At 54.4% G+C, this 27,401-nt stretch overlaps 1 protein-coding gene across 5 annotated transcripts; it reads right to left on the bottom strand.

The window, feature by feature from the left end:
- Positions 1–43: 43 nt before the first annotated feature.
- On the bottom strand, positions 44–27,401 carry sulf1 (sulfatase 1). Of its 5 annotated transcripts, XM_072699524.1 has the most exons (21): positions 26,915–27,400; positions 26,312–26,619; positions 16,255–16,469; positions 15,232–15,471; positions 14,130–14,281; positions 12,704–12,873; positions 10,641–10,791; positions 10,365–10,540; positions 10,142–10,270; positions 9,638–9,694; positions 8,387–8,522; positions 7,177–7,387; positions 6,503–6,752; positions 6,001–6,097; positions 5,826–5,920; positions 4,880–5,052; positions 4,627–4,769; positions 4,027–4,150; positions 3,453–3,486; positions 2,414–2,467; positions 1,413–1,581 (listed from the first exon to the last, which is right to left on the bottom strand). In XM_072699524.1, the coding sequence occupies exons 3-21, from the start codon at positions 16,424–16,426 to the stop codon at positions 1,548–1,550; spliced, it is 2,598 nt and encodes an 865-aa protein (XP_072555625.1). In that variant the 5' UTR covers positions 16,427–16,469; positions 26,312–26,619; positions 26,915–27,400; the 3' UTR covers positions 1,413–1,547. The 5 variants fall into 5 exon arrangements, with proteins under 5 accessions (XP_072555622.1, XP_072555623.1, XP_072555624.1 ...); XM_072699525.1 differs by lacking the exon at positions 2,414–2,467 and having other exon boundaries at positions 26,915–27,399; XM_072699521.1 differs by lacking the exons at positions 2,414–2,467; positions 3,453–3,486 and having other exon boundaries at positions 44–1,581; positions 26,915–27,401.

The following is a 27,401-nucleotide window of genomic DNA, read 5'->3' as shown; positions in this document are numbered from 1 at the left end:
GTATAAATCTACACAGTCAAATAAAACTCACATCTCTTACAGATCAATCAGTAAAATATTTATTTCTAACCCATTTCATTGGCTTTCCTGAAGCCCGATTTGCTGCAAAGTTTCTAAAAAAAAAAATAGCTCAGTTTAAATATTTACAACGATTGGCGTGACCATTTCTGAAGCCAGACCAGATTTGGAGTAAACAGGTCATGGCTTTGGGTTTTTGGGGAATCCACCTTCCAGTTCAGTCTACACCATTGTGAGATTTGCCGGCCCTCTTCGGGTAGCAGCCATGAGCGCCCCCCCATTGGGGACACATGGGACAGCAGATGTCATGTTAAAGGTGTGCAGACCTCCCGATAACTGGTATGGGGTTTTACTCTGACCCTCCTGATTACCATGGTCTCTCATTAATATGGGTTTAATTACCCCCCTCCCATCAGGAATTCTTTTCCCAACAAGGGTGATGGTCTAATGGACCAGCGGCCAAATGTCACAAAGTACCAATCAGCAGAAAACAATGGCGCCCAGTGCCATCACAGAGCCTGCGTTTTACATGACATATTTATATTAAAACATCCTTTAATGGTATAAGCTTCCTTGTGGTACTAAACTATTTCAATTTAAATCCAGTATTCAACCATCGCTGCATTAGGCAATTATATGTATACATACATATTACATAGAGACCGGATCAGCATAACACTGCTTTGTACTAACTGGAAGGACCTGTAGAAAAATAAGCCAACTTGTCATTCACAATATAATTATAAATTGCTCTGCGAGACAGCAGGACCTGCCATACACTGGCCAGAAAGTGTGGCCAGCGGGCGGCCCGCTCATCAGGGAGTGCGTGTCAGTGTGTGGAGTCAGACTGGCTCGGGCGCTGTCCCGGCAGCTCCACCACCTGCCTCCGGGGGGCGCCGCTGCCGCCGCCACCCGCTGTCTATGCTGCAGGCCTCTCGGTTTGCGGGGACAGGGGGAGGTAGCCCTGGGCCAGGAAGATGTCCTCCTCGTCCTCCCTGGGGCCCTGATCCACCTGGGGGGCCAAACGCAGCAGGTGGACATGGTGCGTTTCCAACTCCGTCAGGCTGTTTCCGCTGAAGGTGAGTCCGTCTCCATCCAGGCCATCCTTCAGCTGCTGGGCCCAGGTCTCCCCGGTGGAGGGGCTCCTCCCCCAAGGGGGGAGCTTCTCAGGGATGTCATTCAGGGGATGGGGCTTCATCTCAACCTGGGGGGGCGCACTACCCAGTGGTGGGAGAGTGGAGAGTTTGGGAGTGGCGGTGGTGGCAGGCTGGACTGGGCCCCCCGCCCCACTGCCCTCCTCCAGGTCGAGGGCCCCCGAGCCAGACTCGGCTGTGGGTTCGAGCTCGTCCGTTTGGTTGAGTTTCTTAAAATTACTCAGCAGCACAAACATACTGTCTACATCTTTCCAGAAGTTCGTCCAGTCGTCCTCGGCGGGGCTAAAATGGGAGCGCCACTCGTACCGGCTCTCATCCACGCTGTACAAGTCCTCCAGCCCCCGCCAGTCCGTGTCGTCTGGGAAGTCGGCCATCTTAGCCCCGGCGTCCATCCCAGGCAGGCTGAGCTCTGGGGAGAAGCAGAGAGCAGGTGTGTAAGTGTGCATCTGGAGAGACACGGGAGGCAGAGAGAGAGACCCGGTTTAAAAAACTGCCATGCGACTGCTACAAAGTTCGCCCAGGGCCCCTCCAAACAGATGATACAGCTTTGCACCCAGCAGCAGACTCCACAAGGGGCGGGGCCAAGACAAAGGCTTGCGATGTCAGAGACTCCGAATCCAGACCACGAGGCAAAGCCCAAGCCATACAGGAGAGTATGGAGTCACTCTGCTCTGACTTGGCAAGTATCAAATCCAATGAAAGCATTGATGCAAATGTATTGAATGGAGGGCATAGGAAGTGGAGAAAAAGGAAGCAGGTGATGGACTTCAGAAAGTGTTCCGAAATATGATGGAAAATGAGGGAAAGGCAGAAGGATGAGTGTGGCAGGGGTATAGATCTGCAAACCTGAACAGGTGAGTCTCTAGAAAACCCAAACTAGATGGGCACATTTAAGCACTTCCTGCACTGAATGTTGCAGAACATTCCCTTCAGGTCACTTCAGCTGGATGAACTCCACCTGCGCTGCTCCTCGGAATTGGACACACAGCATTTTATCACTGTCACAAGCTGCGGTAAAACCCTCTGGCCCTGATCTAATGGTGGGGGATGGGGCAGACCAACGAGGACCAATCAGAAAAGCCAGTGTGGTTCATCTGAAACTGACAGAGACCCAGCCCCCTTAAACGATCATTCAGGCAATGGCTGTAGGGCTCTAGGGGGCGCTCACGTGTTCAGGCAGTGGCTGAGTGGAATGAGGAGAGAGAGGGCGGAGGTGACGTTTCATTGGCTGAGAGACTCACGCATACGCAAGGCTCGGTCTCCTCAACTTTGACCACTTTCGGTGCTGCAGCAGCCTGGTAGGCAGGGCCAGAGACAGAAAAGATCAAAGGAGGAGGGGTTTCAGTCACATGACCCAAACTCACCACAGCCAGAATCTGCGGGCCCGTGAGCCCATGTTCAGGCAGGGGCATGACCTGACGCAGGCCTGCTAACCCGTCACTGTGGTCTATATGAAACGTGGCGACGACAGCCTCAAGGTGGAGCCACCAGGTCCGCATCAAGGTGAACATTTAATAATGCGGGTCTGTCTTTACGAGAGAGACCGTGGTTTTAAATCAAAGCACGCTGCAAGTATGGTCTGTGCCGCCAAAGCCCTCTTTGCAGAAGCCAGTGAGGTGGATGGAGGCTGGTGACAGGATGACTCATGGATGACTCATGGATGACTATGCGGACATGCATCTACACTAACATACATATGAGGGTGTGGTCTGATGGGCGAGAGAGGTGGGCGGGGTTATCAAAAACTATACACCCAGTGAGCTACAGTAAGAGACGCCACGCCTCCTCCGTCCGAATGCAGCGACTAACCCTAACAGTAAATCATCGGTTTGAATTCAGTAATAAATGAAATTTGAACCCAAATCTGAACCCTAACATGTGCCAGCTTCCTAAATATCTCTCATGAAAGCTCATCTGATTTTTCTGGTCTTTATAATTGTCCTGCTATTATTTAATTTGGTTTTAATCTCACCATTCAGTAGGCAGTGCTAGTGATAGTTAGACTCAGTTAAATGCTACTTGACCCGGACAGAAAAGCGTTGCTCTGTGTAGCCAGGAGCACGAATGCGGTTGTTGCCCCCGGAGACAGAGCAGCAGCCACATGTATGTGAAAGACAGACACTGATAATCAGATAGGAGCCCCGTCATTGCTGCCCCCCCCCCCCCCCCGCGGTTAGAGGCACGCCACACAGCCAAGCCCTGAGCCACAGCTGTCATGCTGAGAGGTTAGTGGGAACAGGCTGCTTCATGCAGTTACGGGATACAAAAAAGGGTGGATACCTGTGTGGATCATAGCCTCCTCCATCTTTACCTCCTGATTAGGAAAATAAGAGCAATTCCATGTTAATTTCTAGGACTGACGGGAAAAGAGAACAAACATCCACATTGTAGCTCCTCATGCATAGTTTCTAGCTCCTAGAAGGAGACGCGGGGCGTTAGACCCAGAGAGAGCTGGAGCAGAGGAGGCGGGGAGAGCCTGTGGACCATCATCCCGGTTCACACATGCCACCACCCAGACACGCCGAACCCCCATCTGAGTCCCCACAGCATCTGTAACCATGTGACCCAGACGGACCATTAGCCCCGTTTACTCTGATTGGGGCATGGCTTCCATGGACATGACCTAAACGGGAATTTCATAGTCCATCTCAGTCTGACAACACTGACTGTCCAGAAAGTGGTTGATCACATGGTTTAAATCACATGACCTGGCCCAAGTCACATGACTACTGTGACAGAACCGACTCTCCAGAGAGTGGTCAATCACATGGTTTAAATCAGGTGACCGGGGCTGAGTCGTAGCCGGGGCAGGTTGCAGGGTACCTGTGACCCCCCCAGGGCGTCAGGATCTTACCGGCTTCCTGGCCCTTGTGCCTGGGATTGCATTGCCGGTGTCCCTGGCAGCTTCTCATCTCCATCAGCTGGGAGTGCAGCTGGTTGAGGACGTCCCTCTCCACAGAGAAGACGGCATTCGTCAGCTGCCCGAGTCCGGGAGGACGGAGGTCCATTAAAGACACACCGCGGTGGGCAGAGACACACGCACACAAACACAAACAGAGCGGCACACAAACATACACAGTTACAGATACATGTTCAGCAAACCTTGCTTACCTACACATGCAGCTCTCAACTTACATAAACCGACTTAAGTAAATCCTGAAATATCCAAGATACATAGGGTTTACGGAAGCACCAACATGAAAAGGCAATAACTAAGTAAATTTACACTTACATTTATTTAATATGTGTTCTTTAGTGTATATTACTAGCATTTTGTGCATATTATAATGCCCCATAGAAAAGAACCTGAAACTCACTATAATACAAGTAGATTTCTGGCTGATTTAGGGTCTCTACCCCTCACATATTTGATAAGGTCTCCTGCAGCTGCTGGAATGGACTGGGACCACCCAGAACATTCCAGGGCACGCAGTGCCCAGTTTCGCCTGCTCACCTGATACGGATCACTGTTGAGGTCAAAGTACTCCAGGAAGCCCGTGGCGAACTCACAGAAGAGGGTGTTGTGAGTCTCGTTTATAGTCCGCAAGCACCAGTAGGTGTTGTTGTTGGAGCTTGTACAGGCACAGAAGCCCCCCACTGCAGAAAGAAGGGGAGAGATCAATGTGACATGGTCTTTTGGGGGGCCACCTGTCACACCAACAGCTGGGGGGGGGGGGGGGGGGGGGGCGGGGGGAGCATTGACGTACAGTTCCAGAAGGGGGCTGTCTGCCAGTGGTCGTCGTTGTGCGTGAAGCAGGTAAGGCCCGGAAGGCTGCAGTCGTCCCCCTTGCGCTGCCGTTTCTTCAGCTTACGCTCCTTCTTCTTCCTGCGGATCTCGTTAAACAGCTGCGACTTCCTGTCCACCTCTGGCACCACCTCCCTGACAGAGCCAACCAATCAGAAAGCGGTGCACTTACTAACCAATGACTGAGTGGATTTTACACACATTACACATAGAGGACTTTTACTGAAGTAAATGCTGGCTTAACCTTGTCCATATCCCAGCAACTAGAGGCCTCTTTAACCCCCAGAGTAACATTAAAAAAGCTCTTTAATGCATTTAACTGTGTTACAGTAGATTAGGCCCCCAATGCCAATTTAGTGTGTATGAAACTGAAGGGCAAACAGATTCACGGGGGCTATTCACCATGACGAGGGCACCTCTGCTCCTCCCCAGCACGTCCCTTATGCCACTGAGGCGGACTCTGGCTCTAAGAGGATGTACAACTGTTCCTGACTTCACGGCCCCAGTAAAATGTAATGTGAATGTAAAATCATTACTATTAATAGTCCAGGCTCCGCCTCCCTCTAGTTCCTATGATTACAGGAGAATGTACAGCAGTGGGCTTTAGCAGTGTCACACACTGCAGGGGATGGACAGAGGTGAGGAAGAATCAGAAAGAGCCAGAAAAAACTGCCATTACTCTCCCTCAGGGCAGCCGTGATATAGTGAGAATGAAGGCTCAGGAGACTAAGGGATTATGGGATATCACGGCAAGCAGAAAAATGGAGGGACTCCTGACATGATCCATTAGCAAGAGCCTGTAGCAAAGCTGTGGGACAGAGGGACCCTGGGGCTTTGTAAAGGGGCCTTTGTGTCTGGGTGCAGTGAAGGTGACAAGAACAGGGTAGTTAGCAGCTAGCGGGACTGACCTCTTCCGGCCACAGTCGCACTCATCGGGTCGCCGCCGTTTCAGGTGTCCCCGGACCTCCCGCAGGTTCTTGATTTTGTCTTGAAGAGCTTCGATCTGCATCCAAGCGTAGAGTGAGAGTCGCGGTTGGTGCCGCGTGGCGGTAGACAGACCGACGGTGCGGGGGATGGACTCACCTCTTGATCTACGTAACTCTTATGGTCCTTCCAGGCCCGGGATGACTGGTAGATCTCCCTCTCGCAGTGTATGGTGTCGTTGGTCAGGATGTAGCACCTAGAGAGTGGCAGGGAGGGGTCGGTCACTGGGAGCTTCCCCTACGCCTCACAGGGATATGAGCCTGCACCGGTTACACGGATCAAACTGGGGACTCTCTGACTTTACTGGTTCGTGTCTCAGAGCAGATACTGTATTATCCGTCACAGATTGTGGGATGGTGTTGCCCAGAGTGACGTTTACCTCACCTCACACCATGCATTTGTGTGGGGTCCCAAGTCCTGGGAGGACCCCTGTCAGCCACAAATAGTCACTACACTGCGGGGGGGGGAGCAAGGGGCCCCAGCGACAACAAACGCCGCCGTGATGTTCGCTCGATGACAGCATGTCTCCTCTAAACTGAAGGGGATCTCTGATGCCCCCACCTGGTAACTCTGAGTTCTGCACTATGGTGGACTGGCTCACTTGTGCGTGACTTTGATGGAGTTGGGATATCCGACCGCATTGGTGTCGTCTGCCAGCATCTCCTCCGAGGCGTCGTCCGACTCCAGGCCGAAGTCCACGTCGCCCGTTGGCATGTCCTGCCGCTTGCTGATGCTCCGTGGGACCAGGTCCGACTTGTCCTCGGCCTGCAGGTCGATGTCGTAGATCCGGCCCTCGAACTCCACTGCCAGAGAGCGGGACGGCCGCATGTGAACAAACCGAGGCCGGAATCCTGGGGGAAGAGAGATAAGGCTCCGTGCGTTAAGCCCCCCCGAGTATGACAGTCCGGCTGTTCAAAACCTAAACGCAACTAACATTTCTACCACTAGGGGGTGCACCAGCACCACTTATTCCAGCCAACATCCACTGGATATGACAGGCGGCCTGACAAAGTCAATGAAACGCTCTCCTTACAGCCCCGCAGGTGCGCTGTGTTTCCATAGCAGCCACGTTACGAGATTTCAAAGCAGCGACAGCAGCTCTGGGAGCAGATCAGCTTTCTGCAGCGTTTCCAGGACGCCGCTCTTCCAGCTTTAATTACCGCTACATTTTTACCATAATCACAGTGACATTTCACAGGGTACACAAAGACACCGGGACGTCTAAAATAATCATGCACCCCAACCAAGCCCCCATCCCTCCCCCCATTGACTCACGTGGGCTGCCTGGCTTGCCAAAGGGCCTCTGGGTACGTCGGCCCCCGCCGGCGGCACGGTACGGCGGCTCCCCGCAGTCACACTCCGTCTCACGGCTATCATAGCCACGGCCCCGCAGGCTCCTCGCCTTCTTCCTGGGGCCCTCCTTCAGGGGCCCCTTGCACTTCTGGATCCGCCACTTGCCCGCGACGTCCTCCACGCAGTGCCACTTCTGCCCGGCGCCAAAACACAAGACGGCGGGGAGATCAGAGAGAGGTACGTCTGCGCCGACGCCCTGTCTGGCAGCTCGGGGCGTGGATCAGGACCTCCCAGAGATAATCGCTCTTGTTCTGCGGCATCTCGCCGCACGAGGCCCCAGGGAAGCTGTGTGCTGCCACATCCCGCACGAGGCAGAAAGGGAACCGCGAGTTACGGACAGAAACCCCTTTATATGGACGCAGGCTGGCGGAGCGCGGTGTTGTGCCACCTGCTGTCCTGTTGGGCCGTACCAGACACAGGAGCATCCAATATCTGGCACCAAACTACAGATACTACTGCTGACTGCTGATCACACATCTGCATGGAGCTGAGACCCTCAACGCTACAGGCATGTTCTGGGACTGCCACGAAGGGACAGTGGGGGCCACTCGCCGTCAGCCGCAGGATGTCCCCCCCCCCCCCCGGCACTGCTCTCCCACACGTGACTGCACTGGGCCGAAACTAAATGCCCACGAGACGGCAGACAAATGACACAGAGGACGCCCCTCTTGGGGGCCGGGTTCGATGGCAGCCATAGACCCCAGAAGTGGAAGAGCAGAGTTGGGGACGCTTTCGTGAAACAGGAATAGGTCTCTGAGTGGCATTTAAACTCGGCTCTGAGGGTCACTTGCAGGAATAGCTGTCCAAAAGGTGCTTATTCTACATCAACATCCTGCTAAATGCTCCTGACACTGTAGCGATTGTTCTTTTATCAACTTTTACTGATTGTCTTCTGAACCCCCCCCCCCCCCCCCCTTGCCCCAGCAGCAAACGGCAAAAGGTCCTTTAGCACCTCCATGTTCCCCCCGTCAGCTTCAAAGCAGCCCCCACTAGCTGGAGGAATCTTTTAACCCCCCCCCCCCCCCCCCAAGTTCAAATCAGTGATTCGATTCTGCATTTCCGGGAGGTGCTTCAGCTCCTCAGGCTCCTGCGGCAGCCTCCTGAGCGCCCCTGGTGCCCCCCCGGTACCCACCTGTCCCGGCTGCGCGCAGGCCGTCTGCAGCTCTGCCTGCTGGCACACCTCCTTCACCTTGCGGTACTTGGGCAGGCTGTTGCTCTGCGGCGTGTTCAAGCCGCCAGCCCCCTGCTCCTTCTTGCGGAGTATCTTCCTGCAAAATGAGACGGGCGAGTGAGCGACCGGGGGGGCGGGGTTACAATGAAGATGGAGGTGGCCTGGGTGCCAGAGGACCACGGCCGTGAGATCGGCCGGCCCCCGCTGCCAAACCGCTTGTCCCCTTGCTGGTGCCCCCCGCTTCCTGAGTCCTGCCAGCGCACACCACATTCTCATGAGAACCCAGACAAATAAATAAGGCAGGGGGGCCCTCTGTGGTGTACACCCCCCTGCTGTCCGCAGCCTGAAGCCACAGCTGGCGCTCGGTCCGGGGACTGGGCCGAGGAGCCGAAGGGCGTCCCGCGGGCATGGGGTCTGAGGGTATGCAAGACCAGCGACAGTGATCTCCCCCCCCCCCTCCGAACACAGCGGACCGTTGTCCGGGTTAACAGCGGCTGGGCTCAGAACGTCGAGGTCCGGATCACGCTGCTTCATTTTCCGCACCGCGACGATCCAGCAAGCAGGCTGCAGCTTTTCAGTGCTGTGTGCCCCCCCCCCGACCCCCCGGCTGGGTGGGAGCTGACAGCGCCGGTGACAGCAGGAATGTTGGCTCCGAGGCCGTGGGCTCGGTCCCAGGCATCCCGGCCACGCAGGGAGACTGATGGGATTACGAGGGTCCGGGCAGCGCACTCGCAACAAAGAGCCTGGGGCATTAGCACAGCTTAGCGTGTTAAGTGATACAAAAAGAGTGTAAAAAAAAGAGCCGTGGATCGTATTCCGTGCCCCCACCTGCAGGTAACCCCACCGCCTCGCCGTGGGCCCAAGGTTCTTGGAGTGAGGCTCTGTAATATTCCTGGGAAATGTGCCGTCGGTCCGGGAACATGCGCGCTTTCCCAGCGAGACCCTGCATGCGTCGGCCCCGACGCGCCGTCAGCGTGTAGATGACGTCATGCTGCGCTCAGTTACAGCTAGCGCTATATCTGCGCTTTCCGAGAAAAGACCCTAAAGGCAGTGATGGCCGGGGCAGGCGGACACTGCGCAGGCGGACACTGCGCAGGCGGACACTGCGCAGGCGAGGTTACCCTGGGTCACACTGCCGCCCCGCCAACAGGAATCCATAACACAGACTGGAACAAAATAAATTTGAAAATAAGAATCTGAATGGCACAATACCCTCTCTCCACCAGGAAAGTGTCCCTCCAGACTTTGGGTTTCCGGTTTGGTTTGAATCTGAAACAGAGTGAAATGACGTGATAGTATTCTGACAGCATGGTTCACCAAACCCCCCCCCAAAACACGCAGTAAACAATTCGCTCGCGTTACATGATCTGAGTACCGCTTCCCTCATTTGGGTGACCTTCAAATGTCTTCTAACATTCCAAAATTTTGGGAGGTTCAGCCGAATTTCAAACTACCTTCTCAGCTATGCAGAGAAGTTACAAAAAGATACTCTTGCCAATACTGGAACTTCAACAAGCATAAATATGCAGATTCACAATGATGTTTAATCATCAAGAGTAAGAGAAATGTCATTATAAAGGACGGGCGACAACAACAGTACTGACACTACTTCTGACAGAGGCTTCCTAACCCTAACGCCTAACACACACCACGGCCTGCCTCTACATCTAGTCACCTGCCCCCTGCAGGATGGCGCGTGCAGGTTCAGCACCTCACCTGTTCCCTGTCCTCTCCTGCTCCAGCAGCTTCAGGATGGACTTGCCATCCATGTCGGGGGGCGTGTCCAGCCCCGCGATGTCCAGGATGGTGGGCGCCAAGTCGATGTTCAGCACCAGGTGGAGATTCCTGCGGATTCAAGCACGGCGGTGTAAAGACGGACGTCCCAGCTCAGCACTGCCCTGGGGGCGCCCCAGTCCCACACGCTGGAAGGGCTCCTTACACTGCTCCTGCCTCCACGTTGGGCCCGCGGATGAAGAAGGGCACCCGGATGTCGAAGTCGTAGGGCATGGATTTGCCCTTCACCAAGCCGAACTGGCCGATGTGGTAGCCATGGTCGGCTGTGTAGATTACGTAGGTGTTCTCCAGCTCTCCGGTGTCCACCAGCATCTCATATATCTGCATCGGTGACCATGGCACAACATGAGGTGTGAGAGATCCACCAGGGGAAGCCCCCCCGAGACACCCACACTGAGGAGTGTGACCTCCACAGCCTCACCTTCTCCACGGAATCGTCCACGGACATGAGAGTCTGCAGGCGCTTCCTGTGCAGGAAGTTGGTGAACTCCATGTGGATGGGCTTCATGGGGCCGGTGTACTGCATGATCCAGTGCTTGTCCATGTTGGGAGCGTAGTTATAACTGGGAGTACTGGGAAAATAAGTGGCTTGGGTGAGGAGCCTCCCAACATCCAGACTCAGGGGGCAGCATCCCAGAGAGAGTAAGCCCCCCCCCCAAAAGAGAGAGACCAGCAGAAGAGTCTGATGACCCCCCGCCCCCCGAGGGACTGGCTTGCAGAGTGGTCCAAGAATTCCCCCTGAGAGTGGCTGGTGGAGGGGCTCAACGACCCCCCAAAGGTAGTGAGAGCAGCCAGTAGAGGGGTCTGATGATGCCCTCCCCCGAGAGAGAGCGGCCAGCAGAGAGGCCTGGTGACCCCCAAGTGAGAGAAAGTGACGGCCTCTTGTTTGCTCAAGGAAATTCGCTAATTTTCCCTGGTGAGCATTTTAACAAGAATGCCAGTCACTCTGTCTTCACACACAGCTGAACGTCAAAGGCTTTTGGCTGCGGAAAATCATTTGAGGGTTGGCACGCGCTAAAGAAAATAGGTCCATGACCAACGGACCCAAAAATAAAGTTCCTAAATGACCCGTCGAATAAACATAGTTAACCGCTCCGAGAGGGTCCGGTCAGAGGCAGAGCAGGTGGGCAGTTTGGCCGAGGGCACCGTGTGGGTGCCAAGGGCCGGCGTTTGCCTGCTGATCCTGCCAGAGTGGTAATGAGCTAGCAGGCGACAGTCGAGGCCTCTCCCCCCACCCTGCTGAACTCCTCACCCAGGATCTGAGGCTGCGAGCCTTTTGCCCCATGCCATAGAGGACAGCTTGAGGTGGGGGGCAACCAAGAACAACAGGTGAGACCTCCAGGTGGAGCGAGAGATCCGTGGTGATGTGTGGGTTCCTATCTGCTTCATAGGCTGGGAAGACTCTTCTCGGAGAACACAGTGCAGGATATGTGTTCCGCGTCTAAACACGCCATCACGCGGCCCTCCAGAGGCAAAGCCCTCGGCTAAACGGACTCCTGCCGGCCAAGTTAAAAGCATCGATGGCCCCTTCGAGGTGCTGAGATGCCGGTTTGATTTACGCAGGACTGACGCATGCCTTGCACATTAAGCATATCACTTACGGTTCCGCTTGGGGATGCGGTCCCCCGTTTTCATACACCACCGCCCCACCTGGGCGTCCTGCTGACAATAGGTTCTCCTTGGCCTCCGCGGCCAGCCTGCCGTATTCACGCGATCCCGTAAATCGGACCCCATAAACCGGCACGCAGCACTTGACACGCCTCAGCCACATTCCGGTCTCGGAGCGTTTCAGGGCCGGTCCTGGTGCCAGCATGGCAGTAAATTAATCACGCCGCAGAGCGCCGTCCAAAGCAAACAACATACTCTGCGAATCGCGGAGCCTGGGGAGGGACGGGGTGAGAGAGTGCAAGGACGGGGGCAGCGCAGAGTTCTGCTCCCCCATTTCTGGAAGCCCAGCTGAGGTCCGGGAGCTGGTGTGCAGCGCTGTGAGGCTCTCACGCTCCTCGTGAACGGCCAGACGCCTCAGCACCGAATCCACAGGCTATCTGACGTCAAAATCGGCCAAGCTGACGTTTTTCCAGCCCATCGACATAATAGATGCCGGAATAACGATTTTAGGACGTTTACAGGCGCGGCTGTTTAGTGTCTGCTACGCACTGCCAGACCTAAAACCGGCAAACGCAGCCTGTCCTTTTCTACCAGTATCAATCAGTGGCACTGGAATTCCAGTCTGGTCTTTATAAAAATAATAAAGAATAAATCCTTTGAGAAATGTTTCCTGTCTGACGCTTTCTCCTGACTTACAGGATTTGACCTGAATAGGAAAAGAAATGAGTGGCATTCCTATTGGACAATCCTTACATTTTGGCTTAAGTTATGTGACTAAAGAATGAATCCTGCTTTGTGTAAATACCCCCCAGGTGCTTGACCGACCCTGCTGCTGACCCTGGCATGGTGGGTAGGAGGGGGATGGGGGGGACTCACATGTGCTGGGAGGCGTTGGGGAAGAGCTCAGAGTACTGGGGGGCGGAGTCCTCGGGACCGTGCGGGGCGGCGTGGCTGATGACCATCATGACGGGCCGGTGTGGGTACATGCGCTTAGACGTCCGAAAGTAGCTGATGCTCTCATTGGTGATCAGGTCCGTGAAGTAGTCCTGCAGGAGAGGTAACAGGCCAATGAGAAGGTAGAGCTCTGAGAAGACTGAGGACTAGCACACTTCAGACTCAAAACCCAGAAGAAGGGATGAGCAGGCCTGCAGTGGCTGGGTGCACGTTTGCCTGGGGGGGGGCGGGGTTCCGAATGTCTCTATGAGGCTATGGGGGGGGGGTGGGGGTCAGCAGCCACAGCCAGAATGAGACACACCAAAGCGTCTCACTCAGGAAAAGCTACTGGACATCGAGAAGCATAAATATACACCCCTATAAAAGGCGAGGAGAGGACATACTAGGCGCGTCTATGCCAGACTCCCTGGGACGCCTTCCTGACACGCAGGGGCCCTCACACCTCCGTCTGACCCAATGAGCAGGGCGCCTGACATCCGCCTGCTACCCCACACTCACGTTTACCTATGGTGCAGACATCCCTCAATGGACAGACTGGCTCCCGACCATAAACACCCCCTCCCTCACATTTTCACGCTACCTAGGAGCACACTGACAGGTAGCAGCTCCAGGAAAAGCCCCCACAGCAGACGCCCCTTCTAGAATAATCATACGGTAAGGCGGCAACACAAGTCCAGGCTTCTGGAAACATTGCTATCCTGTCCATATGCTCCTCGGGCCCCAAGGTGACAGGGATAGGTCATTTTTTCATAAAGATTATACCGTCACACTTTCTTTACTGACAGGGTAAACACACCCCGTAGGTGTAATCTTCACTGCTAACATTCATTATGCTATAACATCAGTGTACTGGAGGCACCATGGTAGCAAACTAGGGCAGTGTTTCCTGACCCACTCCTTGGAGACCCAGGAGTTCCAGGAGCTGGGAGGGAGCAAAAATGTGGACTTTCTGGGGGTCCCCAAGGATCCGATTGGGAAACGCTACACTAGGGTATAATGTTGTACTTCACTAATTTGGTACACTTCACTACGTCTTCACTGATGAGAGGGTGATTAGTTGACTCATGAGTGAAGCACTGGGCCCCACCTGGGCTGGTCACATGGCTGCCCGTTTGGGTTCCTGCCAAAGACACCCGCCTCCTTCAGGTGAACCTGTATCATTACAGCTGAGCTGCCATGATACTGACCGCCCACAATGTGACCAATTGGGTTTCTGCTCCTTGTCATGTCACACGGCCAGGAGGACTGCCCAGGTTAGGCTAACATGCAGCCCTCCAGCCATTGTCCGGGGGTCATGGGCGTGCCCTTTTGGCCAGCTGCAGGGGCCGGGTGGCCCAGCGGTACACACCTTGGCATAGTCAGCCCCGTGCTTCTCCTTGTAACCATTGCGGCAGACGGTGTAGTTATAGAAGCGTGAGTTCTTGATGAGGCCCACCCACTCCCTCCAGCCGGGCGGGATATAGCTGCCGTTGTACTCATTCAGGTACTTCCCAAAGAAAGCTGCAGAGGAGGAATGGATCCACAGTGAGGAGATAGAAAGATAATGTCTGCAGGACAGGAGGTGTTTACCATGGAATGAGGGACAGGTCACAGCGAGTATCTGCTCTCTGCGTTGATAAATAAATGAGAGTATCTGCTCTCCATGTTGATAACCAACCACGAGTATCTGCTGTCCATGTTGAAAAATAACCGTATCTGCTCTCCGTGTCAATAACTGACCACGAGTATCTGCTCTCCATATCAATAACTGACCACGAGTATCTGCTCTCCGTGTCAATAAATAATCGTGAGCATCTGCCCTGAAAACTGAGTATTTGCTCTACGTGTCAATAAATATCTGCTCAGATTCCTCTGTTCCTCTTCTCCGGACGCGAGTCCTTTCAGACGAGCCTGCAAACATGCGATCGTTTCCTGCTGAATCAGGCCATACATCTCCCAATATCTGGGAACGGCGCCAGTCCACCCCAGGGAGTCAACAGTGGACCAGCGTCTTCGCTAGAAACCGCGGGTGGGTCTAGGGGTGAAGGAGGGCTCGTGGGCATGCAAAGAGCGTGGACCAGATCCCGGGAGGACATGCCTGAAACCAGACTGACCTCCAGGTGAGAAAGCCAGATAATCTCCAGATACGCCACTCCAATTTCAACTTCAAACCTGGAAGGGCTGCTGGCTTTCGTCAAAGTTCTTAATGGATAAAATACAAGCTTTTATTGCTGTAATCGTTTTTAAATGACAAGCTTCAGCTTTCGGGTTTGGCTGCAGTCGAGCCACTTACATGTGAGTATAACATGGTGATTAACAGTGGGTTAGGGTTAGCATAACGCAATGATTAAAGGAGGAACTCTTCTCCACGGTACTGGATTGTCCAGAGAAGACCTTTCCAGAACCCACCACAGAACCCAAACAGAAACCCCAAGGGGTCCCTGAGCTCCAGCAGGGGGTAGCAGGCTTACCGGTCCGGTATCCCGTGTTGTTGAGGTAAACGGCGAAGGTGCGCGGCTCGTGCTGGGCCTGCCAGGATGGTGATGAGCAGTTCTCGTTGTTGGTGTAGGTGTTGTGATTGTGGACGTACTTGCCGGTGAGCATGGAGGAACGTGATGGGCAACACATGGGCGTGGTGACGAAAGCGTTGGTGAAGGTTGTACCTCCCTGCTCCAGGATCCGGCGTGTTTTGTTCATCACCTGCAGCGAGCCTGTGGGGCGGAAGACGGGCGTCAAACAGACAGGAACCCCCACCAGGTGGTTTATGAAAGCTGGCAGATGCTTGGTTTGTCGTCGCAGAGCGCCCTCTGCAGGATCACGCCAACCCCTGCGGGGTCTCGCCGCCCAAGATGAGAGGGTCTCCTGGCCACATCCCAAAGCCGGATTTGAACACTCCTCCATGGTTTAATGCCCCGTGTTAGTATTTGCATTCCCTAAGACCCCCAACAGTAATCCGCCAGATCCATGCGGCTCACTGTAAATTAGACAAGCAGCTGAACCTCGATGTTTCTCTAAAACCTTTTGCTAAATGCCTTTTCCTGTCCAGCGCTCCCTCAACAATGTGCGTCAGATGTTATGTGGCGTCTGATCCAGCGGCCGGCGAGTTATAGGTACCTCACACATAGCAAACGCCTCTCAGGTTAAGCAAAAACGCGAAGGAATCTCAAACACTCCTGGGCTCGCCGTCCGCAGTCTGGGGTCTCGCCAGAACAAACAAGGTCGGTTTTGCTTAATAAGTAGATGTTAGTGTTTCCTGCTTCCTTAATCATGCCCCTAAAAGCCACCTCGCCCTCTCCTCACCGCGGGTGCTTCTCGTGCAATGAAAACCTTCCTTATTTATGCAAACGAGTCCAGTTCAGCAAGAGAGAGAGAGCCCTGTGAGAGAGAGGGCCCCTGAGGGGTCCAGGAAAATTACAGGGCCCCTGACAGAGCTCTGTGAGGGGCCCATGAGAATTACCGGGCCACATGAGAATTAGAGGGCCCCCGAGACTCACCCAGTTCCACGTCCTGGTCGTCGGTCATGATGAGTATGATGTTAGGCCGGATGTTGCGGCGGTCTCTCTGCACACGGCCGCGCAGCCCCTGAGCGCGTGTGGTAAACGCAGTGCAGTCCAGTGGGCCAGCCACCAGCAGGGCGGCGACAGCGGCTAGGCACAGCAGCTTCATGGCGATGGCGGTGGGGATCGCGTTTCCACTTGGATGTCACGACCTGGTGGAGGGGAGCCTGTTTTTAAAATCTGCTTCAGAATAACAGGGAATTTAAAAAGTTTTTAAATTGGCCATTCACCCAAAGAGAGCATACAGAGGATTGACGCCTCTCGTGTGAACCTCACGTTTCTCTGGGGCTTAGCGTCACAAGCCCAGATGTAAACAGGGTTTAAACCACTTTGTCTGGCTGTACATAATGAAGGTTCACTGGCACAATGTGAGCACTTCAAGTGAATTTTTGCCCATTCCTGCTGCTGCCACATCCGGGCCTTAACTTGCACTCTTGTAGCACCTGACAAACACATTCCCCACTGAAGGCACCTCGAGCATCTCTTTCCTGTCAGACTCCCCAGACAGTCATTCCCATGGGTATGTGTCAGCTCTGGACCAATTTGAGCCATCCTTTTGCACAGGACTTGGTGCAAGCCAATCAGAATGGCTTTGGTATTCACAATGACCAATCAGATTGCATCCCCTGTAAACCACATGAACTGTAGGGTCCTCGATCTCTCCTGCTCAGGCCCCCGGGCTGGAAGCAAAGCACAGGGTGTTGCTAAGCCAGTGGACCACCAGCACGTGCCCTGAAGCATGCGAGAGACAATGGCTTCCTTTGACTAAGGCACCAAATAGACACGGTCTGAGTCACCAACAGCAGCTCTCTACGGATGTGAGACCTTCAATAGAGTGAGGGCACTCAGCGATCTGGCATGGTGGCTGATAAGACAAACACGCCATCTGCATGCCCCGTTTTACCATGTTTGCGGCAGTAACATGGGGGCTCTCCGATATGGGTTTAAAGACTTTCCCGGAAAGAGTGCATCACAGACCCACCGACAAGGCCACCTCCAGCAGCCCTGGAAAAATACTGGCACTGTTTGAACTAGCCGCCACTGCAGAGCGACTGGTTGAGTCCACAACCCTGCCCCACACCCCCAGCGAGCTCCCCTCCACCCACAAACCCCAGAGCCCATGATACAGGATAGCAGCATAATGTGGACATGTACAGTGTGACGATCAAGCTTTCAAACCAACATGCTCGACCCACATCGCCTGTGGTCCTGCCTACAATGTCAGGTTTAGCCATAAAGGTTCTGAAGCCAACTAGTGCAAAAGCACCATCAAGACGAACACTCAAAAGCCAGCACCTTCAATTTAAGAAGCACATGTTGGGTTTGATAGAAGGAAGGTGCATAATTGGCACACAGCTCCTTCCAAGCACCCAGGTTCAAAGAGAAGGACCCTCAGACGTTCTGAAGAAGGAGAAATGGTCTCGTTTTAATAAGCCATGCACACTGGGACAATAACTGCTCAAAACAGATGCTGGACTCTTAAGGAGATAAAAGCCTACTCAGAAGTTCAAACAAAAGTAATCTGTACTCGAGGAACATGAGACAAAGCAGAGAAGGTCAGACATTTCATTTGCACATCAGTGCCTGTGCTGAGTGGTGAAGGGCCATTAGGCTTTGAGGGTCCTCTCATATTCATCATGATGATCCTAACATTCGAAGGACTGTTATGCTCTCGGAGGCTGTGAAAGACCGATTCTGCAGAAAGGCGAGAAGTGGAAACATGCAATTGTCAGACAGATGGATTACAGGGCGACAGACTAATGGCACATCAACAGGCCCTGAGTCTAAGCCTCCTGACCAGATCATCAGATCTGTATGCCGACATCAGCCCGTGGTCAGCCGGGGTCACTGCCACTGTCAGGCGGCTCGCTGGTCACCATGGCTCCTGCTGGGTCAGCAATGCGTCTCCGTGGTGCCAACAGTGGTTGCTTTGTGGCTACTTGACGTGATCTTGTTGAATTCGACACGGCCACGCGACGGGGTGAGGAGGTCGAGGTTACGAAGACGCTCGAGGGGGAGACGGCTCGCCAACGCTGGCTCTTTTTGCACGCGGCCGCCATTACTGGGAGGCAGGCCGGCGTGGTCCTTACACCTTCCAAAAAACACAGAGCTACGGCAATATCGCTCCAAGGTGCCGAGGAAAACACCAGCAGCGTTCTCCCGGGCCTCTCCAGGGGCAACCTACACCATAAATATAGGCAACATTGACGAGAACAAGGACGCTGGTCCTGACCGATGGAGGTCCTTTCCAAACGCCTTTTAACAAGAGTGTTCCATTCAGCAGCAGCTCCCGGCCATCTTCAGCGGCCCATCTCCCGATTCCCCGCTACTGCTCAAGGCAGGGGGGGGAGGGGGGGACTATAATTAAAGTAGATGACATGGCCCAAAAGTAAATCGGCCATTCAGAAGAGGCCAGTCACTGGGGACAATGACCGTTTGAAAGCCGGGCATGAGCAAACCCCACTGGGCACTGCTGATTTCATCCCTCTGGCTGCCAAGATGCCGGAGTGCGCCGGGGGGGGGTGGGGGGGGGAGGCGGGCGGGGTTGTTGGACTCGTGTGGCATAGTTCGAATTCTGCGTGCAGTAAATTACAGTACAGGAGACTGGCCTCTGTGGCCGAACCCAGAAACGCAGGGGATGTCTCAGTGGGATCCTGCGAGGGGAGCTCTCACTCGACGTCTCCTGCATGGTCGGAGCATTTTAGCTGCGATTCGGCACGTTACAGCGCAAAAAAAAAAGGACGATTATGGCTCTGGGCGGACGGGATCTTGGCGCGTCAGAGGCGTTTTTAATCCGGAAGAATCCCTGCCTGAGCAAATTGCATTCACAGCCTGCGATTCCCCAGGGATCACTGTCAAACGCCCCCCCCCCTTCCCCCCCAGGCCAGAAGCCTGTCTCCATGCCAGACTGCGGAGTACGGCTAGCCCAGGGTGGTCCCATGTCCCGGCATCTCTGACACCAAAGAGCCACGGAAAGACACTCGCGTGAACATGGCGGGAGTTACAGGACAGGCACGTCACGGCAGACGGACTTACCGCGCTCAGCTGCTCCCTCGCCGCGACGAGCCGCGTCCGTGCCGTAAAGCGGACAGGCAGACCGCTTATCGCTTGTGGCGGCGGTGTTATTCTCGCGTTAGCGGCGAGCTGCCAGGCAGGGCACTGATTACGCAGGCCGACTCACTGAAGCGGTTTCCATCTGCTGTCAAACCTCCAAGCTACGCAGATTAATCACCGGCAAACGGTTCCAGCCGGGACTGTAACTAAATGCATCTTCACTTTTTTTTTTGGGGGTGGGCGAATCCTCCCATAGAGAATAAGGCGTTACCCAAAGTGAGACTTTTAACATAAAAAGAACTGCAAGGTCTACGCCTAAAACACACGGATGCCCCCCCCCCCCCACAATGATGCTGTCGAGTTAAATGCCAGCTAATGCTAACCAGACATGTAGCCATGACCTTATGTGTGTGTCTGCGTGTGTGTGGGGGGGGGGTACTCTTAAACGTGGAGAAAGTCACGCATGGTGTCAGTCACAGCAATGCAGTGTGGGTAACTGGGCAGAGCCAACACCTCCCATCCTGTGGATTCTGCGAAAACAGATCAATCAGGAACGGCCATCAGAATTCGGACCGTGACCGCAGCTGCTTCTCGGCAACAGCGTAAGATGTTTTTAAGGCTCGCCTCTGCAGCTACCCGTCCGTGCGACGGCGACTCCTGGCGACTGCAGCAGGACCCCTGGAGTCGGCCTGCCCTTACAGCTGGAGATCCTGTTCCAGCTCCACCAGGAACCCGGAGAAGACCGCGGCACAAACACGAGCCCCACCTGCCGCCGACCATCGAACGCCAGATGGACCCGCTCCGTCGTAAACCATCATAAACCGGCTATGTGACGACGTTGATTTCCACCGAATGCTGCCAGGCGATTCTACGAGAAACGGCTGTCAAACATCATGCACGGGTTCAGAAAGAGTCCGGCGGGCCATAGAGACGTGGCAGCTGTTCAGGGACCTCAGAGAAGAGAGCGCAGAACCCAATGTCGGCACGTTACCCCGAAACGGTATTAAAAGAGAAAACATCTATGAAGACATCAGCGTAAACAGCTGCCAACCAGACACAGATGAACATGGGGGTGAATCGATGGGGGAGCAGGAGTGACCATGGCCCCCTCTGGTAACTCTGTGGTCACTCCACTTGACCCCCCAACAAAAATAAAAACAAAATATAGAGCATGTAATCCTGCTAATCAGAGGTGTCCAAAGCATCCATCAGTCGATTGTGGCGTGTCTCTCCAAATGAACGGATAAAATGGATAATGTCCACAATCTGCAAAATATACCAGGGGGGATCCACAGCCCTGTTTGGCAAAATATTACCCCCACTGTCACCCCAGTAAAATCGTTGGGTCTAGTCTGGCCACCTCACTGTGACCCACATTTTTAAGGCATTCACTTCATCCAGAAGCTGACAGCTGACTAAATGATGACTGTGGCCGGGTTTTAATTACGAGTTAATTAATACCCACCCCTCATAATCCGCAGGCCAGACCTTCATTATGGACGCATGAAAATATATAATTTAATTAATGCTGCTCAGGCGACTTCAAAGACGTATTCCAGGTGTCACCAGGGGGTCCACTGGGAACGCTGGTGGGATTTTCTTAGCACTAAGAGGGAAATGATTAAAACATGGGGGGGGGGGGCGATTCTGGTGACACAGGGCCACTAAAGCATTGAGCTGGGGAGCGTTAGCGCCCTCTGGGGGACTGGGAGCTCCATCTGGGGTGTACAGGCTAAACTCCGCCGGCGACATTCCTGCCCTCCTTTGGTCAGGAGGCACAGAAGGCTGTAGATCTGAGGGGTTGTAGGACACCCCTGCAATCTCCGAGAGACATGGGGGTGTGTCGCAGCGCGGAGTGAGGTATTCACCCCCCAGCTTCCTCATAAATCCTTGCTCTCGGCTGTGGAGACCCAGCTTCTAAATTTATGTGAAGGTCACTGCAGCTAATTTGTGGAACCACCCACGGACACACCCATATGTGGTCCACCTCCCGGCAAGCCTGTGTGAAGGTATGGATCGAGGGCGGGGGGTGGTATAGGGGGGCATATCGGCCATGGGTGGTGTAACTGAGGGGGACGGGGGTTATACGGCTTGTGGTGATGAGGGAAACAGAAAACAGGTGGGGAAGACGTGCCCCTCATTCACAGAAGAACGAGGACTTTCACAGCGCCAAAACCAAACAGTCACTTATTGACATGACACATAGCATGTTTGGGATGAATCTTCAGGGATTCATCATTACGGGATTCAATCATCATTACGCTGGACATTAAGAGAAGGGCCATTTGTAACGTGCGCTACGGCGGTTCACTCATAATCAGGGGCAACGCCCAACAACATTTCAGCACCAAAGTGAGTAAATGAAGTGCGTAGAAGATAAACGTGCTGCAAGCTGCAAGAGGTGATTTCGCCCCCCTTATCTGCACTGAACGAACAGCAGAATCTTTAATGGCGTAGAGGCACGAAGAAGCTGAAAAACATGCTAATTGTTTCAACAAGTTTCCACTGAGGAAATCGCTCAGAATAAATAAAATCGGCCCCTTTCACCGTGACGCACAGCAGCTCATCCCAACACAAATTCCTATTTCCTTGCTTCCGTTTTGCTATGGGAACCCCGATATCCACTTCTCCGGTCAGAGGTCAGGCCTTCCAGCACTCGGGCTGACGGGCGGCTTCGCTGAACCAGTCTAACGGCCCGTACTGGTTTGGAAACGGTCGACGGCGGTTTCTGAAGGCCCACTTGTCTAAGAGGCAGGTTTCAAAAGAGTCTGTGTTCGTTTCTGACACCGCGCGCCGGTTTGTAAGCGATCTGCGAGCGTTTTAGCATGCGGGTCGAGGCGTCTTGCTGGGTTTGATCAGAATAAATAGCTGGAGACGGCCGGCACCAGCCCCGCTCACTCTAACATCTGCAAACACGTGACAGGCGTCAGGCAGCCAGTAAGTACTGCTGCAGACACCCCTGCCGACTCCAGTAGCTGAACGACACGCCAGAGCATTAAAAGTGCTCCCAGTCCCTCAAGCGCTAACGGCACTGTGAGCAATTTAGCGGCTAAAAATAGGGGCCCTGCTGCGAAATTAAGAAGCACGGAGGTCAAGGCCGAGATGAAGTGGCAGCCCGTGAACCTGCGACAGGCCTCACGCATCACGTTACACGGGGCAGAGTCTCCACGCCGTCCAGCCTGCCGGAGCTCAGCCGGTCCCCAGATCCGGAACACGAAGCAGCTGGAGTTACTGCGGAGCAGAACCAGCAGGATGCAGCAACATCTGGGCCAGTGGAGCAGACAGGGAGCAGGCCTCCAGGGAGCAGGCCTCCATACCCAGGTAAGGAGGTGTGGAGAGCTGGAGACGCATACGGGCACCTGGGTCACATCGAGGGTCATGTGTGCCCCGAAAGCTCTCTGAAAGCCACCCAGGGTGATTTTAAGCTTGTTCCAGCAGGACAGGGACGCCCATAGGTCCATTTCAGGACAACTGGGTCGGCTGGCACGTAGTTGGCTCCATGTAGCCCTCTGAGGTCTAGTCCCCCCCCCCGACAGACATTACCTACAGAGAGAAACGCTTCCATGAGATGAAACGTGAAAGTACGCAAGTCCAACTCAACATACAGCCAGGGAGCCTGATTCACCATCAAAACCCGTGTTTCTCAAACCAGTCAGAAACCCCCAAACAGTCCACGTTTTTGCTCCCTCCCAACACCCAGGAATTGGGAGAGAGCAAATAGTGGACCGTCTGGATGTCCCTGAGGACTGGTTTGAGAAACACTGATCTAAACGCATCACCAGAACATAACGCTGCCTCGAACCCTGGGCCCGAGCCCTGGGCCCGAGCCGCCCGGAGAGAGCAGAGGCCTCATTATTGTCACCTGCCTGCACAAGTGAGCCTTTCATAAGCACTGAGCCTGCTGGGGCCTCGGTGGCCAAAGCCAGCCGCCAAGACCCGGCGAGGCCCCGCCCACACTCCGCAGAACCCCGCATGCCGATCGTGCCACAGGGGCGTAATTGGAAAATGACACATCATGGAATTTGAAAATTACATATCTGCCGGGATCTGGATCGGGGTCCTGGCAGCAGCATGGCCTGAGCGTGGAAATGTTTACAAACGTTGCTTTCAGGTCCACGACGACTGATCGTCACAGGGTCCTGGTGCCGGGTGGGGTGGGGGGGGGGGGGGGGGGGTGGGTCGCAGCATCGTCCTCTGGTACATAAAGCAACAGACTTGAACAAAATATGGGTGGTGGGCATTTTTAATGCTGTATAGTGAGTAAGCTGCCCTCTGGGATGAAAGCACTGACTCCCCCCCCCCCCATTTTAAAAAGCCCCCTCCCCCAGGAGTAGCCTGTCTGAGATACAGTGGGCGGTCTGTCACTTTTCAAACTGCAAACAGATCATTTCACTCCAAACTGCACCCTAGAGGGGACCAGTACACCTCACCAGACAACCAACCAAGAGACAACGGAGCAGGCAGCGGGATTGAGGATGGCGCCTCCCATTCAGGCAGAGGCAGGAGATGCTTCCTTAGGCAGCAGCGGCTGCATGTCTCCTGCATCAATGACACTGGGGGGCGCTGTTGTGACCTCCTCAGCATACAAAGGAATGAGGCCGGGTGGGATCCCAGCAGCTGAAATTGACAGAAAGAGCCAGAACACGCAGTCCACGCGTAACCGTGACCATCCCGGCTCTCAGCGCCGGTGGTGGGATCGCGGTTCAAGGTTGGGATGAGGGAACAGCGGCCAGCCGTACTTTACAGCAAAAGCCACAGAGGCCCAAGGCCAAACCAGATCCCTGAGAGCCCAGAGCGGATGGCGAGGACAGAGCCGAACCCGGCCAGAGAGCAGGAGGGCCCGGTATCAGCAGGAGTTCCCCCCGCTGCACACGGGCTGCGGTACCGCCTGAACACAGCATCTCGCTCTGAACACGCCACAGATGAAAAACACAGCAGAATAGGATACCCCCCCAATCATTCAGCTCTAACACTAAGTACTCAATGATTAAAATGCTGTAGCAGCGTGAGAAATGGCTTTGCGAGCCACCCATGGGGATTCTGGGTAAAGACAGAAAGATACGGGTCCCATTCCAGCTCGGAGTGCAGAGGGGCATTCAGACGTCGTGGCCAATTAAACCAGCCCAGTGTTCCCACTGTCACGTACATGCATGTGAATATGCAGGCCACACCCCCCCGCCCCCCCCACCACCACCTGCGTGTCCAGACAGCGCCCACACCCCATATCTCCCTGATGGTCTCCCAGGGCAGCAAACCCAAGTGACCACAGGGGAACTCCTGAAACAATATTTGTGTTGGCACTGAGAGGGCGGGAGCGGCCGGTGATTTGCGGTTGCTGCTGCTATTTGTTCATGTTTGGCGATGCCAAACCAGCCCCCCCACCAACCAACATCAACACACAACTGTGAGAGTATTTAGTGCCCCCACAGACAAACGGGACAACGACACACGCCAGGTCACCATGGACGGCCTCCTGGACCCGCAGTAACCGGGCAGGGGGGTGTGCTTAGCAACAGCCATAAAGTTAACGACCCCAAGCGCTATCACATAAAATCATTTCCTTCCTAATGAACTAAATGGCCCCTTTAAAAGAACAGACTTATTTAATCCATTTTAAATTTCTGCAAGTCCAAAGAGGCAGTGGTCTTGGGAAAAGGCTATCTTTGTCCGGGTAAGAGGAGAAAACGCCCAATTCATGTCTGAGGAACCTTGCCCTTCACCAAAGCACCTTCAGAAAAGATATTCACAGGGATGACGCAGATTTGAAAGCCCAAAAGCACCCCCAGTATTCAGCTCTTTTGGGGAGGGGGGGTTGTACCATGTGTGTGGCTTAATTTTTGCATGGGGGGGGGGGGGTTGCTACGATCCCCTTAAATGGCTGGTAGTCAAAGGGAGATGATTTGGGCCCGAGCCCCCATCCCTCCCGGTTTCCCGGAGACGGGATATAATCCTCTCCCGCATGCCAATCATCTCATACTTCATTATAACCTACACCAGGTCTCCGTTACGCACTACGCAACTATCATATCGCTGCTCAAATCTACATCAAATACAATAAAATACAAACACGGACATCAGTCAGAGGTCAGGCTGACGTGCCGTCCGGCTTGGTGACAGGGGACCGACTCGGCCAACAAGTCCCGCAGCGGCCCCCGGCAGATCCTAACAGCTGTACATCGCATTTCCACTCACCCTGGCAGAGCTCAAACCACCCGCACACCCCACCCCACACTCCCTGGCGAAATACTTTAACTGGGGCATAAATTTAGGGCTTCCCAGGAGGGTGCCGACCTGACAGCGCCTCCCGAAGACATCTGCGAACAGCGCGGCCATTTACCAGGCAGGCCGGCAGCCCTGGCCGGGACGTGCTGAATATAAACAAGACTGATATTAAGTATTTACACAAGCGAAACATGAAGCAAAGGGGGCGATACGCGCGGGCACATCGCGACACAGACCGCTCAGTGTGCGCGCGGGAACAGCCGGCGATCTGTGCAAGGGGACCGCCGCATGCCGGACGTGTGTCACGCGGGGCCACACAAATGTGGGCCCCCGCAAATGTGGGCCCCCAGATGGGAAAACAGGGCATTCCTCCACGGGACAGCAGTGTTCCTCATGACCCTCCAGAAGCTCCATAAAAGCCATTAACAGCTTACCAGTTACCACCCCCCTGGGTGACCACGCACGCAGAGGTCCACAGTCACAAACTAAAACACTACACCCAGCTTCCCACAGCTTCTGTGATCAAACTACAACTTTACAACAAGCTCAGACACAGAGGTGAATAAAATTAGACTTTTCTGTTCCCTAGCCATGCTTAGAAAATGCTAAGTGATCTCTGCTAAGCGTACAGACTCTTGTGTCTTCTGAAGAGCGTGGACGGCTCAGTCTGACCCGCGATCACAGACGTGCCCAGCAGCAGTGAAGGTTATACAGCTACCTGACGCTGGATGGAGGCTCCTCTGGTTCCCACAGGCTGGTCCTCTCATAAAGGTTCAGTCTTGGGGGACCACACAGATCCTGGAAGGCAACCTTCCCTCTCTAATCCTTTCTCCAGTGTGATGACACACTAACCCCAACCATCTGTTGAAACACGTCCCGAAGCTCTCAGCGCCGCCGATCGCCGGGGTCCAATCAGAGGGGCCGCTGGGTGGCTCTGGGAGGCAGGAGGCTGGGACAAGGACAGGGGAACCGCCGCTGTGCGCCTGGAGAGTCCGGCCACGGTAACCTGAGCCTGGGGGAGAGGGGCTGGGGGGAGGAGGAGAGGGAGGGGTACGGGACAGGGGGAGGGGGGAGAGCGGGGGGGGGGGGGGGGAGAGAGAGAGGTGCGAAATTAAAAAAAGAGAGAGAAAGAAGTAAATTATAGCGATCAGTGTTAAAGTAGGAGGTGCCGGTGAATAGCGGAGTCGGTCTGCGCCCCGACCAGCCTCGGTCTCCGGGAGTGCGGGCCGCCCGCAAACACGCGCACATGTACATATGCACTCGCATATATACGCCAACACACTCACACACCGCAACGACCGTGCAAACACCATAATCTCACCGAGTTACAGTCATAAAGCCGTGGCGTATTTACGCGAAGCGGAGCGGCGCTCACACACCGTCTGCCGGCCGGGGAGGAGGGGGCTGCTGGAGAAACGACTCCGATCAGTCAGTCAACCGAAGCGGCTCAGCGCGCACACTGTCCCCCCGCAGGATGGGCCATTTACGTGTGTTTCTGTTTCCCGAACCAAAAACGTTTTCTTTGGTTTAACGCGTCACGTCTGCAAAAATGATTAAAAGCAAGAGTTTGTATTTGGTTAAAAGGTATCGGACGCAGTTAAACTTCATGAAAGACAGCTGGAGACGCGCTTTGCATTTCCATTGATTAATAGGCAGGTTGGACCTGTACGTGTTTTCACGCCCGTGAACCCTGACACGCCTCGGTCTGGATCAGACTTCTAACGGGACCCCCAGTGACCGAACCATCTGCATTAGGATAGAAACAAAAGGCAGAGAGGGCGGCACTGGGCGGACCTCACACCTGGTCC

Source organism: Paramormyrops kingsleyae, chromosome 15 (assembly GCF_048594095.1).
Source record: "Paramormyrops kingsleyae isolate MSU_618 chromosome 15, PKINGS_0.4, whole genome shotgun sequence".
In the NCBI taxonomy this organism is placed as follows: domain Eukaryota; kingdom Metazoa; phylum Chordata; class Actinopteri; order Osteoglossiformes; family Mormyridae; genus Paramormyrops; species Paramormyrops kingsleyae.
Note: the sequence above shows the minus strand (reverse complement) of the source record. Positions and strands in the feature narration are given on the sequence as shown.

Excerpts from the sequence above, each read along its gene's own strand:
- sulf1 (XM_072699521.1), bottom strand. The coding sequence starts at position 16,426 with ATGAAGCTGCTGTGCCTAGCCGCTGTCGCCGCCCTGCTGGTGGCTGGC. Across the intron at positions 10,792-12,703 it reads CCCAACGCCTCCCAGCACAT|TACTCCCAGTTATAACTACG; the intron begins GTGAGTCCCCCC and ends TTATTTTCCCAG. Across the intron at positions 6,098-6,502 it reads TCCATCAAAGTCACGCACAA|GTGCTACATCCTGACCAACG; the intron begins GTGAGCCAGTCC and ends GCCACTCTCTAG.